This window comes from Hyposmocoma kahamanoa, unplaced genomic scaffold, assembly GCF_003589595.1.
Source record: "Hyposmocoma kahamanoa isolate Upper Pololo Valley unplaced genomic scaffold, ASM358959v1 63, whole genome shotgun sequence".
Classification (NCBI taxonomy): Eukaryota; Metazoa; Arthropoda; class Insecta; order Lepidoptera; family Cosmopterigidae; genus Hyposmocoma; species Hyposmocoma kahamanoa.
Window position 1 is genome coordinate 14828108 of NW_020653851.1, and position 20435 is coordinate 14848542.

The following is a 20435-nucleotide window of genomic DNA, read 5'->3' on the forward strand; positions in this document are numbered from 1 at the left end:
ATTTAAAATGTTTATTTGACCATTTGTCACTTAGCTGCGTTACTAAATTAGAGGACGGGAGAATTCATGTAGGTAATGTGCTTAAAGGTTGTTTGTACACTTCGTTCACGTATCGTAATTCGTAACCTGTAAGAAAACAGCTTATTTATTTCGACATTTTTATAATGACCGTTTGATGTCTTTGTCTGTTTAAAGTCCGGTCCCCCATTTTTCCATAGTTTTCAATGTAGAATGTCCGCCATAAATAGCGTACCTGAATTCAGGCTATAACTTATTATTCTTTTTACTTGTTAAATAGGTAACAAATTGCTTCCCTCGATTTTCAGATTACGAGCAGACGAAGATCAGTTCCACTTAGAGGTGGACATGTCTGCACCTAAAGTGTTCGTACAAGGAACTTACGCTGCAGAAGGGACCTACAACTTTCTGCAAGTTAAAGCTAATGGCGGATTCAATAATACGATGAGTGAGTGATAATTTAGATTCAGGTGTTTATTATTCGCATTAAAGTTTCCTGTAAACTTGGTATGTACATAATTATCCTTCAAAGAATAATGTAGTTGTATACATATGCTCTAAACCTTTGTGATATTATCTATATCTACACAATAACGTAGTCACTTAGAAGTAGCATTTACCTATGTATTATCTAGATAGATAGGTACCTACCTACTCATAAATTATCACAGGCCAGGGCGTAGCTAGGTAAGCTCTGCATTCCAATAAAATATTATAATTATCCATGTGTATAACTGTGTAACTACGTGTATTTAACATAAATTTGCACAGCTTGTACATAAAATAGACATGTGCAGTTGATATGCAGTAGGTAGGGGAGCGTGGGGGAATGGGAACCTACTAAGGAAAATTGACAATAAAAGTCATAGTTTATGCAATTAAAATTTTTATTAGTTATGAACATACGCTTCATATATCTGGGTACTAGATAATCACAGAAAAAATATGAAACTAAGATAAAATATTTGGTTAAAAAAGAAAAAACTAAAACACGTCATTCGCTCTCATTACCCCACAGTTCGGGATATGGGAGCCGATAAAAATCCCGTATGTCAAATGGGAGCCACTACTTATATATAATCAGTCTGAAAAAAAAATTAATGTAATAAAATATATAAGTTACAAAGTAATGAAAATAAACAAGAAAGTGTTAAAGGAATCCATTGAATATTGCAATATGATAAGGAAAGCCAAATAGCTCTCATTACCCGCGTAACATCGAATTGAAAAAGGAATAAAACAGTAAAAACATTTCTATTTTTATTGTGATTTCAAGCATAACTTCTAAAATTTGATAGATACGGTGACATAGCTAGTGTAAATACCATGGTATCATGTATGTATTTTAATGCTTACCTGGGATCATGAAATTTAGCAAATTTTATAAGCGCGGAGCGAAAAACACACAACCATCTCATACGACTAAACGCGGGGTTCTACGGGGGCGCCCACGGGACTCGAACCTTGTCGAACGTTAACGAAGACATAGGAGTGCCGTTTGCACATATACGAACATTGGGAAAGTCCAGTTTAACACCGGTCTCATTACCCGCGGGCTCCAAATACCCCACGTTCCCCTACTTGTTACCTATTTAGGTCCTAATACTACGTTAATTTTTTAAATTTAATTTATCTTTCTGTTTGTAGCTGAATTGGTGTACACATGGAAATTAGATGGCAAGCCCGAGAACATCGGTGACAACACGTACTTGAGGATTGAGTCATTTTATATGCGACCTGACGTCGGCGATATGAAGTCGTATCTTAGTAATGAAAACCCTGATACTAAGGAACTAAGTAAGTGGTTTACGATAATCATTTTTAATTATTGTTGCATTAGAGATTAAAGACAATAGTCTTTAATGATTTAGAGAATGATTTTTTTAAATTATTTTAATAGGCATAACAAACAGTAATTTCACATAAAAAATAATTGAATATTAATTCAATATAAATTTATTTTAAAGAAATCAATACCATAGGTTAAACTTGTAACTAAATGGATACTATAGGTACATACATAGTTTTTATTCTATGTTAATCAATCTGCATTTTGTTACAGCGGACTTGGGGATCAACTTTGCGAATGCAAACTGGAAGTTGGTCTATCGGGAGTTATTGCCTTACGCGCAATCTAATTGGAATAGGATTGGCATTCGAGTATCTAACAAAGTTTTCTTAAAAGTACCATACTCTAAATTGTTCCCTGCTACTTAAATCGTGATATCTACTTTTATGATTAGGTATATATTAATGTATTGTGTCCTTCTTATACTTTTAGTTGCACTGAAAGTTTGATTGTAAGCGGTGATTGTGACATTGATTTTCAATTTTCTACTTCATACTGACTTATCAGAGTCACGTGTTAGTGTGAGACCAGACGAGCGTAATTTTGTGAGTTGTAAGTTGCGTTTATTTTTGCGCTCGACCGAAATTCAGTTGGAGCGCCAGACGAACGTATTTCAATGTGAACATCTAGATCAAATAGTTAAGTACTACCACATGCCAATATTTTTTTTTCAACAATTATTAAGCCTAGTAAAGCCTTTTATTACTAAGTCAGATACAAATATGAGATAAGCCATCAGTCCAGAGGAAAGACTAATAATAACAATCAAGTACCTAAGTTGTTTAATTATTTATATTTTAATCTCTGTATCATTTTCGCAAGAAACGTTTACACTCATGCGCATCTTATACCAAAGTAACCATAGAACACTATACTCACCTTCCCTCACCCCTACCTCCGGCCGCGCCAGCCCGACGCACAACGCGATCGAAAGTCAGTCGTCATTACGCCCGTGAATCGGCAGATAACTCATTTTGTGAAACAAACCGTACTTTTATATGAAACCAAATGCAGCGCAAACTGCGCAACTCACAAAATTACGCTCGTCTGGCTTCACACTTACCGTTACCTTAGTATGCTAATTATTATTTTTAGCGCATATGAGTACTTATAGAATATATCTTTGACATGTAGGTAATGTTTGGCTGGGCATAGTGGAACTTATTTTGTTACTGTGAATTTCTATACCTCCTGTGACTCCACGTAATATGTAAGTAAGTTATGAATTTATAATAAAATACTGTTATAAAATGTAGTGTATCTTATTTCTCCATTGGCATTTAAGGCATTATTTGATTTTTCTGATATATAACATATTTACGCACTCGATTCTATATTTCGCGAAGTTAACAAAGTTGCGATCCAGGGGGTTGACTCCCGTTCTCCGTCCGACATAACTCCGAAACGATTACTGCCAAATAAGTACCTAATCCTCAACCAAATTAAAAGACAATGTCAAGTACGTAGAGGGGCTCTATAAATAATAACAACCGTATAAGCGAGATAGATTTATGCACGGACAGAGTAAACGAGAAAACAATATTGTTTTTTATCCCTTTCTATGTATGCGGCTTTGGTTGTATGACTCAACACTCTTTGAGTCCAGCAAATCCTTCCGACTGTTTGATGTGCATCGATTTTATGTGTTTGTGCTTTTAAGAAGTGTTTTACAAAGTTACTAACCGTTCCTTTGAAGTAATTGACAATGATTGCAGCTCACAATAATGGAGCATTGTTATATTTTAGGCTTAATAGCGAAACTGGAAGGGTCAAACCTCGTAACTTAGATTTTCAACTAAGATTTAATGACAAAATTGTAAACACAGACGCAGAAGTTGCTAAGATATTTGAAAATTTTTTTACCGACATTCCAATTTTGACTACTAATTCGTTAAATTCATCTCCCACGGCCGCTGAATCCTTACTAAAAGAAAATAATGCAGTTAGTATCACTAATTTAAGGTTCCGTCATGTATTTCCAAACGATATTGTTAAAGCCTTTAAGTCTATAAATATAAAAAATACTGCTGATCTTGATGGTCTTTCAGTCAGAGTAATTAGTTCTATAGTTGATTGTATTGCGCCTTACTTAGCCTGTGTCTTTAATAAATGTGTTGATGATGGTGTCTTTCCTGACCTCATGAAGCAAAGTAAAGTTATTCCACTTTTCAAATCTGGTAGTATTTCAGACCTATATCAATACTACCAACTCTCAGTAAAATATTTCAAAAAATTATTCTAAATCAGATGTGTGCACATTTTTATAGTAATAATTTAATGTCTCCTAAACAATTTGGTTTCACTCGGGGTCGCTCTACAACCGACGCTGGTGTAGAGTTGATTAATCATATATTTTATGCATGGGAAGTCTCACATGATGCTATTGGTGTATTCTGTGACCTTTCCAAGGCTTTTGATTGTGTGCACCATGATACACTGGTCAGGAAACTTCGCCATTATGGTGTGGCGGGACGTGATCTCGACCTTCTTAAATCGTATTTGCGTGGTAGGGTACAGAGGGTCGATGTTAACGGTACGAGATCGTCAGGGTCTGTAATTAGCATGGGTGTCCCTCAAGGTTCAATTCTAGGCCCATTTTTGTTTTTAGTTTATATTAATGATTTACCTAGCCTTATGGAGGGTATAAAACATGAGATAGTATTGTTTGCTGATGATACTTCCTTATTATTTAAAGTTAAAAGGCACCAATGTTCCTATGACGATGTGAACAATGCTATATCTAAAGTAGTTGATTGGTTTGCTGTTAATAACCTACTTCTTAATGAGAAAAAAGCAAATTGTGTGAAATTTAAATTACCCAATGTTAGAGAGACGATTACAAACATTGTAGTTAGAAACGAAAAATTGAATCTTGTGGATACAGTTGTATTTCTAGGTATAACGTTAGATGCTAAATTGCAATGGGGTCCCCATATAAGTAAGTTGTCAAAACGGCTCAGCTCTGCAGTGTACGCGATTAAAAAAATAAGGAAACTTTCAGACGTCGAAACCGCTAGATTGGTTTACTTCAGCTACTTTCACAGTGTAATGACATACGGCATTTTGTTTTGGGGTAATGCCGCCGATATCAATAGAATCTTTGTCCTGCAGAAACGTGCAGTTAGGGCAATTTACAATCTGGGCCCCAAAGTATCTTTGAGAGATAAGTTTAAGGAAATTAACATTCTTACACTAGCCTCACAATACATTTATGAAAGTATAATTTATGTTAAAAGGAATAGTAATTTCTTTATGAAAAATAGTGACAGACATAACATTAACACGAGGAATAAAAATAAACTAGCTTTTCTTGATAGTCGTCTTCACAAAGTCAAACAATCATTTAAGGGGCAATGTATACGCTTCTATAACAAGATTCCGGTTGATATACAAAATTTGCCTTTCACGAGGTTTAAAACTATAGTGAAACAAAAACTTTATACTAAAGGTTATTATACAACTTCTGCGTACTTGGATGACAAAAATCCGTGGTAGTAACCCGTTTAGCTCATGGAGGTAGTCTCAATCTGATGTTTCAAATAAAAAAATATTGTAAATGTTATTTACAAAGAGCAACCCCTAGAGTTTCTTGCTCATTCTTCTCAGGGGAATCTGCCTTACGAATGAGCGGTAGAGTTTAACCATTGTGACGATTTCAAGTGTAATAATGCTTACCTACGAAATAAAGATTATTTTGAATTTGAATTTGAATTTGCTGTAAAAGCCGTACGGAACGAAAAATTCCCAACATAGCCTTTCACACATAAGTTTTAATTTTTCATTACAATCAATGTATTTTCTTGTATGAATTACTAGTGAAATACTCTTACAAGCCTGGAATATTACGATTTCATGTATTTTAGATGATATTTGAAGTGTTTTTCTTGACTGAAACATTTTCATTGCATCGTATAAACCTCCTAAAATAAGGAGAATATCTTACTTTTGTCAAATATGTCCATCTCGCTTCTACCAGCAGTGGTTATGATACACGGGAAAGAGAGATAAAATCAATAACGTATAAATTAAATTAGACAGGCTTAAGCTGATTTTAGGGATACCGTGCTTTTGTCACTATCTTTTCCCCTGTTGAGGTTCTATACCCATAGATCATAGATTTATACTGGCCGCTTAGTTTTGTTTATAGCTGTACGATGACAAGCATTGTTTTTCTGTGTTGTTTCTCCATCGTCTAAATATGTGGTTGTTCTATTTCTGTTCTGGTGAATGTATATTATTATAACTGATATCTATCGTCTTCTTCGCCATTCCAAACATTCCCAAGTTATGGGTCATTTTAAATATTGATTTTTTTTTACTTTTAAATACTTTTTCAGTTCGAAATATTATGTACACTAAGTTAATATTGTTCAAGGGCCATTAAAAAAGTAATGATTTGTCATAATTGTTTTATTTGGTTATTAAATCTCAACCAAGCTAAATGTGATCTGGCGGATTCTCCCTCCTTAGATTCGGCAGATTTCATCATTATTATGTACCTATTTATACGTCTCACTGCTGGGCACGGGTCTCCTCTCAAGCGAGTGCTTAGGCGACAGTTCAACCACACTGGCCCAATGAGGGGTGGGGACTGCATACGTTTTCCGAGGATTTTGAACCTTCTTCAACGTTTCATAACGATGTTTTCCTTCACCGAAAAGCTCATGATAAATTTCCAATTAAATATTGAGTTCTTAGGTTTCCGCGATTGTTACACATAGGAAATGAAACTATGGGTCCGGATTTAAATCACGTATATTTGTTTGACTGACCATGGTCAACCGTGACCATGGGACCTGTAAAGGGCCCGAAACGTCGGTTTGTTTGAAAAAACAAATATACGCGATTTGATTCCGGAAAAATAGTTTCATTTCCTATTTCCAATTAAATTTCGCAGAAATTTCGAGAAACTCAGAGGTGCGAGTTTGGATTCGAACCCACGACCCGCTGCTTGAGAGGCAGTAGGTCAAACCACTAGGCTATCATGGCTTCATTTTCATTTCAATTTCTTTAACGGGGTAAAATTTTAAAAGTAGACAACCCAGAATTTATAGGTACTCTGTTGGTATCCCTTTTCAGTATACGCGAGAAACTTCTCTATTCTTTTTTTTTATTCTTCCTCTACGGTAAAGTATGAATCTTCATACGCATTTAATTTGGTCGAGTATTACTTATGTGACACAATTATGTGACAGCAATTGTTTCGGACGGATGTCGGACGTAGAACGGGAATAGATCCCCAGTAAAACCAGCAGCTTTGTGCCAGCAGCTATAAAGCAATTTTTAAACGGAGAACAATCTGACAAAGGGAAGTTGAGTAATTTTCAGACGATGTGAGTTTGATTTGTCAGATTTGACATTTCTTTTGTGATTAACATCAAGATCTTTTTAAGCAGATGGCCTTGAAGCCAATGCTTAATAAATTAAAAAAAAAATTAACATCAAGTTGACAGTTGACATGTGGTATACGGTTCACAAAAAGATATTGTGGATGTGTTGATATTCCGGTAAATTACATGAAAACAGAATGTTTTTTGCGAAACTTTAATGTAAAAATCATAATAATGTCTGTAATGATTAAGTATTTAGTGGCCGGTTTAGTGCGGTATTGGTTAATCCACACGGGCTACTGGCATACTATCTCTAACCGAGTTGAAATTGCGACCCCTCTAAACTCATGGAAGAGGTTAGTCGAAGGCGTTTACCTTTACGACCGCAATATAAACCCTTATGAGGGCGACTCTTTCCATGAATCCCCGATAATGTTGCTCTTGTTCCATTATCTGATGAAAAAAATGCCATTTTTGTTGCCTCTTCTGTTCACAACACTTGATCTCTTTACGGCATACTTGCTATTTAATACTTCCAAAGCATTTATGAGAATATTCAAAAGAACGCAAAAGGAACAATCGGAAGAAGTCGCTGAAGAGTCTAAGACAATGATGCTCGATGATTATCAGTTTAGACAGGCTTCAGAATATGTTTCGTCAGTGTACTTGTTCAATCCGTACTCTGTTTTGAATTGTGCTGGAATGACTACGACAGTTGTACAGAACTTTTTGCTGGCGGCTTCTTTGTGTGGTGCTTCAAATGGATATAGGCTCTTGGCATGTGCCTTTATAGCCTTTGCAACCCACCAAGCCCTTTACCCAGTACTGTTAATAGTACCAATTGCAATTTTAATAGCAGAAGTCAATTCTGGCTGCAAGAAATGCTCATATATAAGAACTTTATTGGTTTTTGTACTCTCCTGGGGATTTCTTATATACATTTCTGCTCATATTATGGATGGTTCTTACCAATATGTGTATAATACTTATGGATTTATGTAAGTTTGCTAGTGTTTATTTGTTTATTGCAATTAATTACTATATATTTGTACACACATTGTGCTATTTATGCATGGGGCAATTCAAACAGATTACAATCATAGTAATAAACATAATTGTTATAATTTGTCTCCATTTCGCTTTGGTAATAATATGAATGTTTAATGTTATGAAAAAAATAATACAAATGGATACAATAAAATAAATATTCTAGTTAATGGCATAAATTTAATAGAACATGTTTCCTCTTACCTTTATCTTTTTACTCCTAAAACGTCAATTTGACATTTTTTTCATAAATGAAATGACAACATTTTTGGTGTATTTGTATTTGTTTATTTAAAATAAGGAATTTCCGTTTCAGATTGACAGTGCCTGATCTGAAGCCAAACATAGGTTTGTTCTGGTACTTTTTTACTGAAATGTTTGAACATTTCCGATTGCTCTTTGTATGCGCATTCCAGATCAATGCATTAGCACTTTATATAGTACCACTTACATTAAAATTTAAGAGGGAACCCGCATTATTGGCCACAGTGCTAATAGCTCTGGCTACAATATTCCGATCATATCCCTGTGTGGGCGATGTTGGTTTTTACTTGGCCCTCCTACCTATGTGGAAACATCTGTTTACATGTAAGTATTTTCTGTGTATTTGATGACAGGTTATGTGTTTTGAGCTATGAAATAATGGTGATAGTTTGAACTTTTGATATCGAGGTAAAGTTCACAATAGAAGATATTATTTCTTCTAAGTATGATATAATTCAAATTGTCAGATCTTATGTTCTATATTCTCACTATATTGTTAAATAGAGAAAATATAAGACAGATTTGAAGATAGTTTATATCGTCGCCTTAGAGTGAATACCTCGTAAGTGATTTCTATGTAATTTTTTCGGACGAAGATAAGAATGTAGTGTTGTTTCTAGTTAGCATTTTAATTCGTTAAATTATACCTCTTTCAGACACTATATTTTTTTAATCATATATTTGAGCAAGAAGTTGTAAGTTTTTCATCAACAAAAATCAGTAATTACAAACTGTGTGTGAGGTATTCACTCTAAGGCGATGATATGTACCATAAACTGAATTTCAAGCTTCTAATTTCATTTGCACAAGAGATCACATTATAGTATCAACACTGGAAAAGGTAAAATGTTTAACACGCATTTAGAAAATGTTACAGGATAATAATAATAATCTTTATTTCTCTCTTACAAAGTTGCGTGCGTGCGTGCGTGCGTGCGTGCGTGCGTGCGTGCGTCCGTGCGTGCGTGCGTGCGTGCGTACGTGCGCGCGCGCGCGTGGGCGTGGGCGTGGGCGTGGGTGCGTGCGTGCGTGCGTGCGTGCGTGCGTGCGTGTGTGTGTGCATGTGTGTGTGCGTGGGCGTATGTGTGGTCTGTTATATGTGATTTTGTGTTGGTGCTACGTGTTGAGTGAAGCAGCCTTGGTATGGAGGTCATAGAGTTTGAATAGCTAGGAGAACTTCAGTGGACTGATAATCAAGACTGAGTAACCACTTTGTAATTTTAGTCTTACATTCATTTTTAGTTAGAGGATAGAAGGCAAGTATATTGTTTAATTTATTATATAAATAACTTCCAAGGAAACAGAAGAATTTACCTGCGAATTTAGTACGGAAAGTTACTGAGGAGCACACAGTGTGTTTCCTTCTTTTATTATTGTAGGTTGCATCGTAAGATAATTGAGAGTGCTTGAACAGAGTGACATTCAAGATAAACAATTGGCGGACAGTTAGGACTTTACAGTGCTTATAGAGCTCACTAGTTGGATAAAGTTGTGGAAGAAAATGACACACTTTGAGTATTAATCTTTGTGCTCTTTCGAGAGGAAGCAGGACACAGGAGAGCTATTTAAAGTATTTTTTTAAGAAAAAGAAAACGATTTTGTTTGTTATATGGAGAGCTAGAAAGTTTCTTCAATCCAGAAAGCTTTTCCATGTAACAAATAAAATTAGAGTTATAATTTCTTTTTCCTTAAAAAAATTAATTTAAATCACTCTCCTGTAATATTTTCCAAATGCACATTAGACATGTAACCTTTCCAGCGTTAATATAGATTATGGTAGAGTCTCAAGCAGTAAGTATAATTGTAGTATAATTTCACCATTTAGCACTAGTTGAAACTTATAACATTATAGATTTACATTTAGCATTGGTTTGAAAATGAAATATGGTTTCAATGAATATTTTCTATGAAAATCAAATTTCGATTTTTTATCATGTACAATGCATGTGACTATATCCCGAATGAATAATATCAAATCCTCTATCTGATAACTTACTGATAAAATAATAATTAACCTAAATACATTATCACAAGAGTAATTTCGTGCAGGATGTACAATACATGTAGTATGAAACCAATATTGTTTTGTATTCCAGTTATGCAGCAAAAGTTCATAGTTGGGTGTGCATTCATCATCACATCGGCTCTTGGCCCAACTGTATGGCATTTGTGGATATACTCAGGATCAGCGAATGCCAACTTCTTCTTTGGAGTTACTCTCTCCTTCGCCACAGCACAGATATTCCTCATCACTGACCTACTTTTTGCTTACATAAAGAGAGAATTTACTTTAAAACATGGATCGTCGCGCCTAGTTGACGGAAAAGCTGCCAAATTAGTACTCCAATAATAGTTGCACGAAACAGTTTTTTGTACAAGTATTTGTTAACAAGTTCAAAGTTCCTTGCATCCAAGTATATATAAGAGCGAGTATTATCCAGTCTGAGTATCGCCCTCTCAATAATGAAGTGATTTCATTCAGAAAGTAACATGTTTGGGCAGATGACACAAAAGATGTTAAAAAAACAAAGTCACAGTTTCAGATAGTTTTATTGTGCACATTGTGTTGTTTGGATCTAATTTGTCTTAATTATTTATATAAAGATCGAACACAGACTCTGACTTGCAAGTGTATGCCAAACTAAGGCCACCTCTATATCAACTGAGCTAAAGATGTTTTCTTTATGTTCAATCTCTGTATTAATAATTATAACAAACTAGTGGAGAATTTCACAAAAAGTAAATGAATATCATGGTGGCATAACATCATGATATTCAATAAAAAATTATTTTGTCAGTTTCTGAAAAATGTCAGGGTGAGAGTGTAATGTGAGGTTGCGATTTGTCAAACTGCTGATAAAAATGACTGTAAATTATTTGTGTCGAATTAACGTCGTTTAAAATAGATAACATAATATTCAATTTGGTATGTACATATGTAATACTCGCTACTAAAGTTTTTATGGAATTTGGATTGTGAATAAAAACCTCTGTAGGGATTAACACATCAAGAGAGTTTACTGAAAGTGCCCAGTGTTGTGTGTGAAATGATTCCAAATGCACATAGGTAGCGTGTACGTTAGTACATTCCAAATGTACATTAGTCACAAATAACTTCAGCATTTCAAGGGTTTTAAGTATAATTTTTACAAGTTCAGTGTGTGTAATGTGTTATTTTTTTTATATGTGCACAAATATTTACGTATTACATTATCTATTTTTTTTATGATACCATGTGATGGGATTATAGTAATTAAAATGATTGAATTATATACTATATTTATTTCATGTATTCCTTTTCATATTGGTTGTATTTTTAAACAAATATAAAGTGACAAAGTAGTGTTTAAGTTGTTTCAATATAGGTCATTATAATATAGGTAGATTTTAGTATTGCCACCAAAGATAGGTACTTTATATTTTTATCTTCAATAATACCTACTTTATATTCACTGTTGTCTTGATGTTAATATTAAGGTAAATAATAATGAGTAATGATTTAATGAATGACTGTAAAATTAATTATTCAGTATTATAGGTCAATAAAATATTTTTTTAAATAATAATTTTTCCTTTTGGTTCTTAGAATGGTCCTACATACTAAAACTATCTGGTTGGATATGCGTACAGTTGTAAAATGGAGATAAATGTTTAGAAATCTTTCTGTATTGATTTTCAAGAACATTTCGCACACGAAATCAAATACTGTCATAACTTGTTTTGTGTTATGGAATTGAGAGGACACAATTTGAAAATAAAAATAAATACTTAATGGAACCTATATACGTATACATCTCGTTTATAAATGTATAAATGGAAAATTAAGTATAATTGAAAATAATCATATTCGCATTTAGACCTATTCAGTATATTTTCAGTACATTTAACTATAACGCGTGGTGAAGCGCGTCGTCGCGCGACGATTCTCGCATTAGCGCCCCCGGATCACAGTGTGGTCGGCGTCAGACGTGTATTAGTAGTTTGTGGTCTGACGCATCACTGCGCGCAAGTAAAACCGTTCAACTTTAACCAAGCGCCGACGCGCGTCGTCGTGTGTCGACACGCGATTCCATATTTGCACAACACAAATTTGTACCTTAATAACGGGAAAATTGAGATGAATATGCTATAGGCGAAAAACGTGACGCGTCGCGACGCTTCGACTCTGTGCCAATGTGAGTTGAACCTTAAATATATCGCACTAAATGCAGGACGACACTTTGTGCAGGACGGGGGTGGGATTTGCCGTGGAGGACGCTTGTACAGGGTCAAGAGCACGTCAAGCTTTACACTTAAGACTTACATCCTACTCTGTGCCGCTTATGATGAGAACCATATAAGAACGGTTCAAAGTGTAAAGTATCAAGCTTGATGTGCTCTTGACTGTACTTCTTTTGAACTTACTACCAAATAGACATCTAAAAACTGTCAGATAGTATAACAAAAACGTAAAAGTTTATTTTTGGTAAATTTATTGTTTTATAAGAAGTTACGAAACAAAAGTTGCTGTTTATGATATTAGTAATATAGCCCTACGAAGTTGTTAGCATTTTAAAAACAACCCTGTTTAACTACAAGTGTAAGTGTAACAAACGATATCAGTTTAATAATTAAAAAATAGAACATAGAACAGCATAATCTTACTTTGCGCATTTTATCTTATCTGATTACCGTACACAGTCCCTCCCAAACAGGCGTAGGTGTGTCAGTGGCATAGTTTCTGTTTTGTTTTACGGCAATAATTAGAATAAAACAATAGTTGTTAAATTATGAGGAAGTTTTATTTGCTGTGTGCGATCTTCTGTAGTAAGTAACTATTTCAAAAATAACATTAAATGTTTTATATTTTGTGTGATGTTGTTTGAATAATACTTCTATTTCCTGCTGACTTGTAATTATTATAAAGTGATAGGCACTCCCTACATATTACAAGAAATTACTGGGACAGAGCTGTACGGTTCTTGCCTTCGAATAATGCAATTTTTTAGATTTCTCTTTCGAGTTTTGTGTATTTTAGTTGCAGAAGGCTCCATCCCAACTAGTATTCCAAATCACTTGTTAGAATGTTACTGGCGCGGTGGTCCTCCATTGGGAGCTCCACGACGGCTCGATGTACTGCTTTCACTAATGAAGAAGCTAGAAAACAGCATACAATTAGACATGCGGATGTTCAGCACGTCTTTACTTCAAAGGTACGATAGTGTTTCCATATATTGTATACTACTTTATAAGTGAAAAAGTGTGACTTAGATTCGGTATAATTATATTTATAGCAAGAGGAAATCTATACAAACTTCAATAGGTAGAGTCATTCGGGGTAACCGAGCGCAGTGGGTAAATGTCAGGAGATATAATAAGCTCCGGAACCGTATAAAAGGTCTGTTTGGGTCAAATCAAGCTTGATGGCTAATTAGTTCCGATTTTGTACTTATACGAACGGTTATTATTTAAGCTTTTTTAAGCAAAAATGTGTTTTTGTTGTTTACATTCACAGATTTTTGTATCTCAGAACAGTGTAATAGCACCTATATTTTCCAAAGGTACAACCACATAAGTGACACTTTTGCCAAAAATGAGTTAATTACACAGTTGTGATAAGAAAGTCACGATTTTTCAACTGGTAAAACCCAATATTTGATAGTTTGCTTAGTTCGTGAGTTAGACAGTGAAAATACCAGGTCAGAGATAGCTTTTGTTAGTGTTGTGTTCGTTTTTTTTTTGTTGTGAGTGTTGTGTTTTTGATAAATCTTAAAAATGTATTCAAGTAAAATATATGAAAACAATTTACGTCTTTCATATTACAAGGTACCTACAACAATAATATACTAAAACAGTTTATTTGGTCCTGCGTGTAACTTTCGAACAAAGTTGGTAGGCGGAAATGGTATAGGTTAAACAAAATAAAATCAAAGACGTGTTTTGCAACATTGTTTTTTAATCTAATTTATTGTGTTGTTTCTGTGCAAAATGTAATTGTTATTGCGTTTCATCAACATGGAAAAGAACACTAGATCAAGGAGTAAACACAAATACGCTGGTGAATAATTTTATGGTACTTTTTTGTATATCACGGTTTGAGGTTATGTTAACCGGACTTTTTTTAATGTTCAAGCAATATGATAATAATGCTTGAAAAGTATTGTAAATGGTGACTTCAAAAAAAGGAGGTAGTTCTCAATTCGACAGTATTTTTTTGCTGTACGTTGTTCAGATAATAATTGATCACATCCAGATCATTGATCATAAATTCCTAGAGTCAGGACATAGCTAGCTACTTGGAGGTAGACTCTATGCACAGCTACATTAAAAATTATAAAAATCACTTCACTGTTTACTCAATGGCGAACATTCTTAAAATTTTTAAAAATGCCCGCAAAAAACAAATAATCAAAGTCGGCACCCAAAAAATAGTGAAAGATAACTACCTTGTCTAAGAATTTATAAGTACCACGAATTTTACGATCTGAAGCAATTGGCTTCTAATTTATATATTAATGCAAAAAATGATTTGAAGGTAAACCTGTAAAGAGGATGAAGATCAGACAGTTTCGTTACATGAAGACGAACCCTACAAAATATTTTCCAAATACGATTTAAAGTGAAGTGACGTTCAGTAGCAGTACAGCTCCTTGTGAAAAAATTCTTCCAGAGAGGTACTGCCACCTTACCTATTTCTGCCGCCAAGCAGTAATGTCAACATTACTGTGTTCCGGTTTTGAAGGGTAAGGGTGCTCGTGAAATTACAGGCACATGGGACTTGTCAACTTATGTTTCAGGGTATCGGGCGCAGTGCCAGTGCCCTCAGATCTTTGCGATTTAAACTCTGAGTGACACTGCAATTGTCATGGATAGGCTTGTAGCTTACCATCACGACGACTTGTTCGTCCCGTTACTTGATATTATAAAAAAAGACTTATATTACAAAACCTCCAAAAACTGCCCCACTGTTAAAACAAATTACACGAAAGACCATTGCCAGTCAATGAAGCCACAAAGAACGATCTACTGAAACTGTGCGTTTCAGGGGTTATTCCAGAAGAGTTTCATGGTTGGTACAAGTGTTTGAGTTCGGATGAGAATATTACCGATCGCAGAACCGGACATTTACGAGAGCGAGCCTGAAGAATAGTAATTATTTTGTAATCATTATCATACATACGACAGCTGATTCATTTTGAGTTCTATGTATAAATATTTTCATTGTTACTACTACAGGGTGAAAGTGAAAACATTTGACAAAATTTTAGGGATATTTAAAAAAATCGAAAATTGTTACATCCACGTTTTCTTAGACTCTTCTGTAAAGTACCTTACCTTCTGTACCTTTGTAATGTATAATGTATTCCCATGCCAATTATCTTGTGTCAAACTAGGGAATTCCCTGTACTACGGATAAGAGAGCAACGGAATTCATAAGTTCGTTTCTCAAATTGTCCTCTAAAGCGCCCACGGTGCAAACCGCAAGGCCACTGAGGTCTTCATTGACAGATAAATTCATAGAAATGTATGTTTTAAATTTCACTCTATAGATTGTAAAACTGACAATCTTTTGTTTTGTGAAGCCTGAGAGGCTATATGGTTCGTTTTTCTTCTAATAACAAACATTTTTCTAAAACAAACATGTTTTTTTCTGAACCGCATGTAAATCAAATGTTCCATTATCATTAGTAAATCTGTTAGTACGTATCTCATAGGTTACATTGACTTTTAAGTTAACCACTGCACCATTCAGGTATAGAGTTAAAATGTATTTGCATTTCACTCCTTTACTTTAATTATTTACAACAGTACAAGCAAAACCACATACCATAGCTTAAGCGTTAGCTTAGCAAAAATAGTCAGGTAAAATAACGTACCATATTGTTGTGTGTCAGTTAATGCCAAAGATTATGTAAATAATGCTATACATTTATAAAATTTCTAGATTTAAAAGAAAAGCCAGCCATTTCTTGTATATTGTTCTTTTGATATCCCTTTAGTTGTGCTATAAAGATTAATAACATGTGTACTGTTAAAACCAAGTAACCAAAAGTACTGTTCACATACTTCTTAGATTTGCAGAAAAATTACAAGACAAACTGACCCAAGAAAAGCCTCTTACACAACTGTAATAATCAATGTATTAATCAAGTACACTGTAAATGCTGAATCACATCACGAAACAATTATTTTATAGTCTTCAATTTTTAAAACCTATTATCTCAGATCAGCAATTTCTGCAGTTATGTGGTTGTACCTTTAAGCAGACAACAGTAAGTTGCTTTTTTTCGGTTATGAACAGATTTACGCAACATTGCTAACAAAATTTCAGATTATATTCGGTTCCAAACATTTTGCGATCCTTCAGTTGCAATTCAATGTTCAGGGGAAAATGTGCGCGTGTAAGTGTACGCATGCTCACCCTCGCCCCGTTCTGTAATATTATCGTCCGTTCATTTGTACATAATTTTAACATGCTTTTATTATATATTGCAGTGCCTAATGGTTATGCTGCTTTTTTATTATTAATATATTTATTTTGACCATGAGCAAGCAATGCACTCATATACTCCATGTGCCTCTACTTACCTCATAAACGTGCGCAGTTACCCGCAATGCGGGTTAAGTGATTTCCGAGTTCCGATTTTACATCGTTTATTGTTAATAGGAAAAAACCGCGTTTTAAGTTTTTGTTTTTTTCTAAATTTAGAGCCAAATAAATGCTTTATTTGAAAATAATACTTTTATGTTGCTAACTCTTACCTATACTTAATGTGCAGTAAGCCCTAAATTACAAAAGTGCGCTCACTTGACTGGAATGACTCTACCTATTCAGTTATATTAGCAGATAACTCGTGCCTGAACTGGCGTTATTAATTAACAGTGCGTTTGGCATAGAACCTACTCATCCATAATAATCCCTCAGAACGTTCATGATTTGAGTTTGTGTCTAGTTGATATTTGGTACGAGCTTTTTTAATGAATCCTCATATTTAGACAGCCTCTACCGCTAAGACGACTAGAAGTATTCTTCCGCTTGACGGCGCTTAGTTCTCAATCAATAATTTCCTTGTTCACATTGTCTGATTTACCAAGTATCCTTTTAAGGTGCACCCTTTGTTACGAAACGAATTTCGTCTACTCTTGTTACAAAAACATAAACAAGTTATGATTAATTAGGTCTTAAATGTATTATTGAACGTTTTCAACGTTTAATAATACATACGTTTTCAGTAGAGTTTGTAATGCGTTCATTACAAACTCTACTCAGACCTTTATTTGTCCACTTGTATTTAAACATAGATTGAGCTTGATAGTGTTTCCAGTGTATGTAATCGAATTATTATTTATGGTCGGTCTTTAATTATTTTTAATACAAAGATCGAACACAAAGAAAAATTCTTTATATCTGACAGGACTTGAACATGCGTCAATATGCCAAGCAAGGGCCCGGTGGCCTTATCTATCGATAGATAGACCGCTCTAGAAATCGAGTCAGCATACGTACCTTACGAATTTCTCTGTGTCGCCGTTACGGACACCTCTGAAGGATGTAAGATTATAGAGTTATTTCACAAAAAATAAATGCAGATCATGGCTTGAAAACATGATATTCAATATTTTCAATAATAGGGTGTTTAATTTTTAGTTTACGGCTGGACGGAATTGAAAGGGCTGGTACACTTGAAGAATCGGACTCCGTGTTACCGTACAGAGCAACTGCATTCCAGTTTCACAAGTATAAAATCCTTATGGAGATATTTCTTCCAAGTCAGAACCTTTTACAAGTAAATGAGACTCTCACAGTGGGTGAAGGATGTTTTCTGCATAGAATGTTGAGTTCAACTGTTCAACAATGGGAGAGAGGAGACGAGAATCTTGTGTGTCCTGTTACAGCTGAACAGAGGCAGAGTATGGTTACTCAAAGCTCGATCAGGTATGTTTATATTATTTTAAAATACCGTATAGGTACAACTTTTAAATGCATACGTATAATTTTAATAGATGTAACATATAGAAGATGAGAGACATCTCTCTTCTCCGTTGTCCTTTTATTTTCCTGCTACTATATCTCCATATTTTATAAATCGATTACATTTTATATTACGTAAAACTGCAAATAGAATTTATAAAACTTTATCTTATATTAATAATGTGTATTTTACAAAAGTGTGTTTTTTATTAAAAGGACATTTTGAAAATGATTTCAGGGTTCACAGCAGGTGTCCAATCGAAGATGGAGTCGTGCAAACCGAGTGGGGAACAATTTCCCCCGGAACTCTTATAGCGGCTATAGCATCATCATTACAAGCGCAAATAGTTTTAATTACTGACATACTAAATGCGAAAGTATTCCAGGAGGATGTGGCTGAGCCCCTACTGACGTCTGCTAAACAGGAGTGGATTGATAATATAGAGACATTAGACGAGCCACAAGTGGCAAGACAAACGGAAACTGCCAGCATTAGTAATATATGGGTTGCTACATTAGCTGGTATGCTTATTAATTCTAAAAAACTCTAGGTTTCTATTCTATCATATATATATATATATATATATATATATATATATATATATATATAGGTTTAAATTTTAAGAAATGAAACTGTTTTTTCGGACCTAAATAGTGTATATTTGTTTTTTCAAATAACTCAACGTTTCGGTCCCTTATCCCAGCTGACTGTCAGCCTTTAAAAAATAGTTTCATTTCCATTTTTTTTTATTACAAAAAAATTATCAAGCCTGACCTAAGGTAGAGTTATTAACGAAAGTTTGCTAATGTTGTTGCTAATTTCTGTAATTTAAATAAATAAAAGAAAAGAATCAACTACTGCTAAAGGATGAAATGACTTCCCTACTTAGACGTAATAAATTGCGATCTGAATTCTTGAGCATTTGAGTGCACATCAAACGTTGTGTTTATATTCACGTTCCAGGTGATCTTGCGGAAGTAGTACTCAATCAAGGACCCAGGACAGGCGCTGTTCCGCAAAGGATGACTGTTGGGAGCAATAGTAGATGGAATGATACGTTACTTCCGAGAAATCACTATTTAATTACACAAAACGCTTCTATAGTTGACTGGCACTTTACAGATGCTGAAATTTTAGCAGGCATTGACGGTACATTTTTGTATTATGTTTGTGTATTTGTTTAAATAGGGACAATAGAAAAGGACACTATTTACTCTGAAAGCAATAAATATCAAAAATGTTTGTGGTTCCAGGTCTAATATTATCACAATATGTGCCGTCCTGGGTCGAACAGAGAAAAACATTAAAACTATCGCAAATAATCGATATGTACTATTCAGATGAAGGCGTATCTTTTCAACCAACTGTAAAAGCGTGTAACAGACAAATGTTGTTTAATACAATCTTCAATAGTTCGGATCTATTGCAAGAGACCATGAGATTTGCTTCAATCTTGTCGTTGCAACAGATTACAGTGTATATTCCTGTGGAAGAAATGGAGAGGTTAGCTAATGCTGCGGTAACTGCGTTTGGAAATTACCTTCGTATGTATTCCTTTTCTATAGTGCCAACGTATGTTGTTATTAGGTGATCTGTGTTTTCGTATGTAAACAGAAGTAAATTTGAAAATTTTAGTAGCAGAAGAGCTCCCTGTGAAAGAGTTCGTCCAGGGAAGTACTGCCGCAGTAATGCAGTAATGCGAGCATTGTGCTGGTAAAATTACAGGCATATGGAATTTGTCAACTTCGGTCTCAAGGTGATGGGCGCAGTGGCAGTGCCCCTAAGATCTTTTTGATTTAAAGCTCTGAGTGCCACTGCAACTGCTAAGGACAGGCGTGTCGTTTACCACCAGGCGTACACTACAACTGCTATGGACAAGGCGTGTCGTTTACCACTAGGCGTACACTACTTGTTCGTCCCGTCACTTAATAATAGGGGTTAAAGTATGAAATTGCCGATTTGTACTGAAAATCT

General features: G+C 34.7%; 3 protein-coding genes across 6 annotated transcripts in view; all 3 read left to right on the forward strand.

Annotated features, from left to right (window-relative positions):
- Positions 1-3306, forward strand: part of LOC113229993 — a 42331-nt gene extending 39025 nt beyond the window's left edge. Inside the window, exons 2-4 of the mRNA XM_026463699.1 lie at positions 327-466; positions 1666-1815; positions 2081-3306. Of these exons, the coding sequence (XP_026319484.1) occupies positions 327-466; positions 1666-1815; positions 2081-2235 (445 nt within the window). The 3' untranslated portion in view covers positions 2236-3306. The remainder of the gene's footprint in view (positions 1-326; positions 467-1665; positions 1816-2080) is intronic.
- Positions 3307-7373: 4067 nt separating this feature from the next.
- On the forward strand, positions 7374-11920 carry LOC113230208 (phosphatidylinositol glycan anchor biosynthesis class U protein). The gene is made up of 3 exons (XM_026464026.1): positions 7374-8195; positions 8561-8832; positions 10605-11920. Exons 1-3 carry the CDS (start codon positions 7384-7386, stop codon positions 10856-10858), a joined length of 1338 nt encoding a protein of 445 aa, XP_026319811.1. The 5' UTR covers positions 7374-7383; the 3' UTR covers positions 10859-11920.
- Positions 11921-12370: 450 nt separating this feature from the next.
- Positions 12371-20435, forward strand: part of LOC113230229 — a 16644-nt gene continuing 8579 nt past the window's right edge. For 2 of the 4 annotated variants that reach the window (XM_026464057.1, XM_026464056.1), the window contains exons 1-6: positions 12371-13314; positions 13526-13700; positions 18137-18424; positions 18699-18982; positions 19425-19610; positions 19715-20005. In XM_026464057.1, the coding sequence (XP_026319842.1) occupies positions 13278-13314; positions 13526-13700; positions 18137-18424; positions 18699-18982; positions 19425-19610; positions 19715-20005 (1261 nt within the window). In that variant the 5' untranslated portion in view covers positions 12371-13277. Of the gene's footprint in view, positions 13315-13525; positions 13701-17933; positions 18041-18120; positions 18425-18698; positions 18983-19424; positions 19611-19714; positions 20006-20435 lie in introns of those variants that run through there. The other 2 variants (XM_026464059.1, XM_026464058.1) reach the window with 2 other exon arrangements.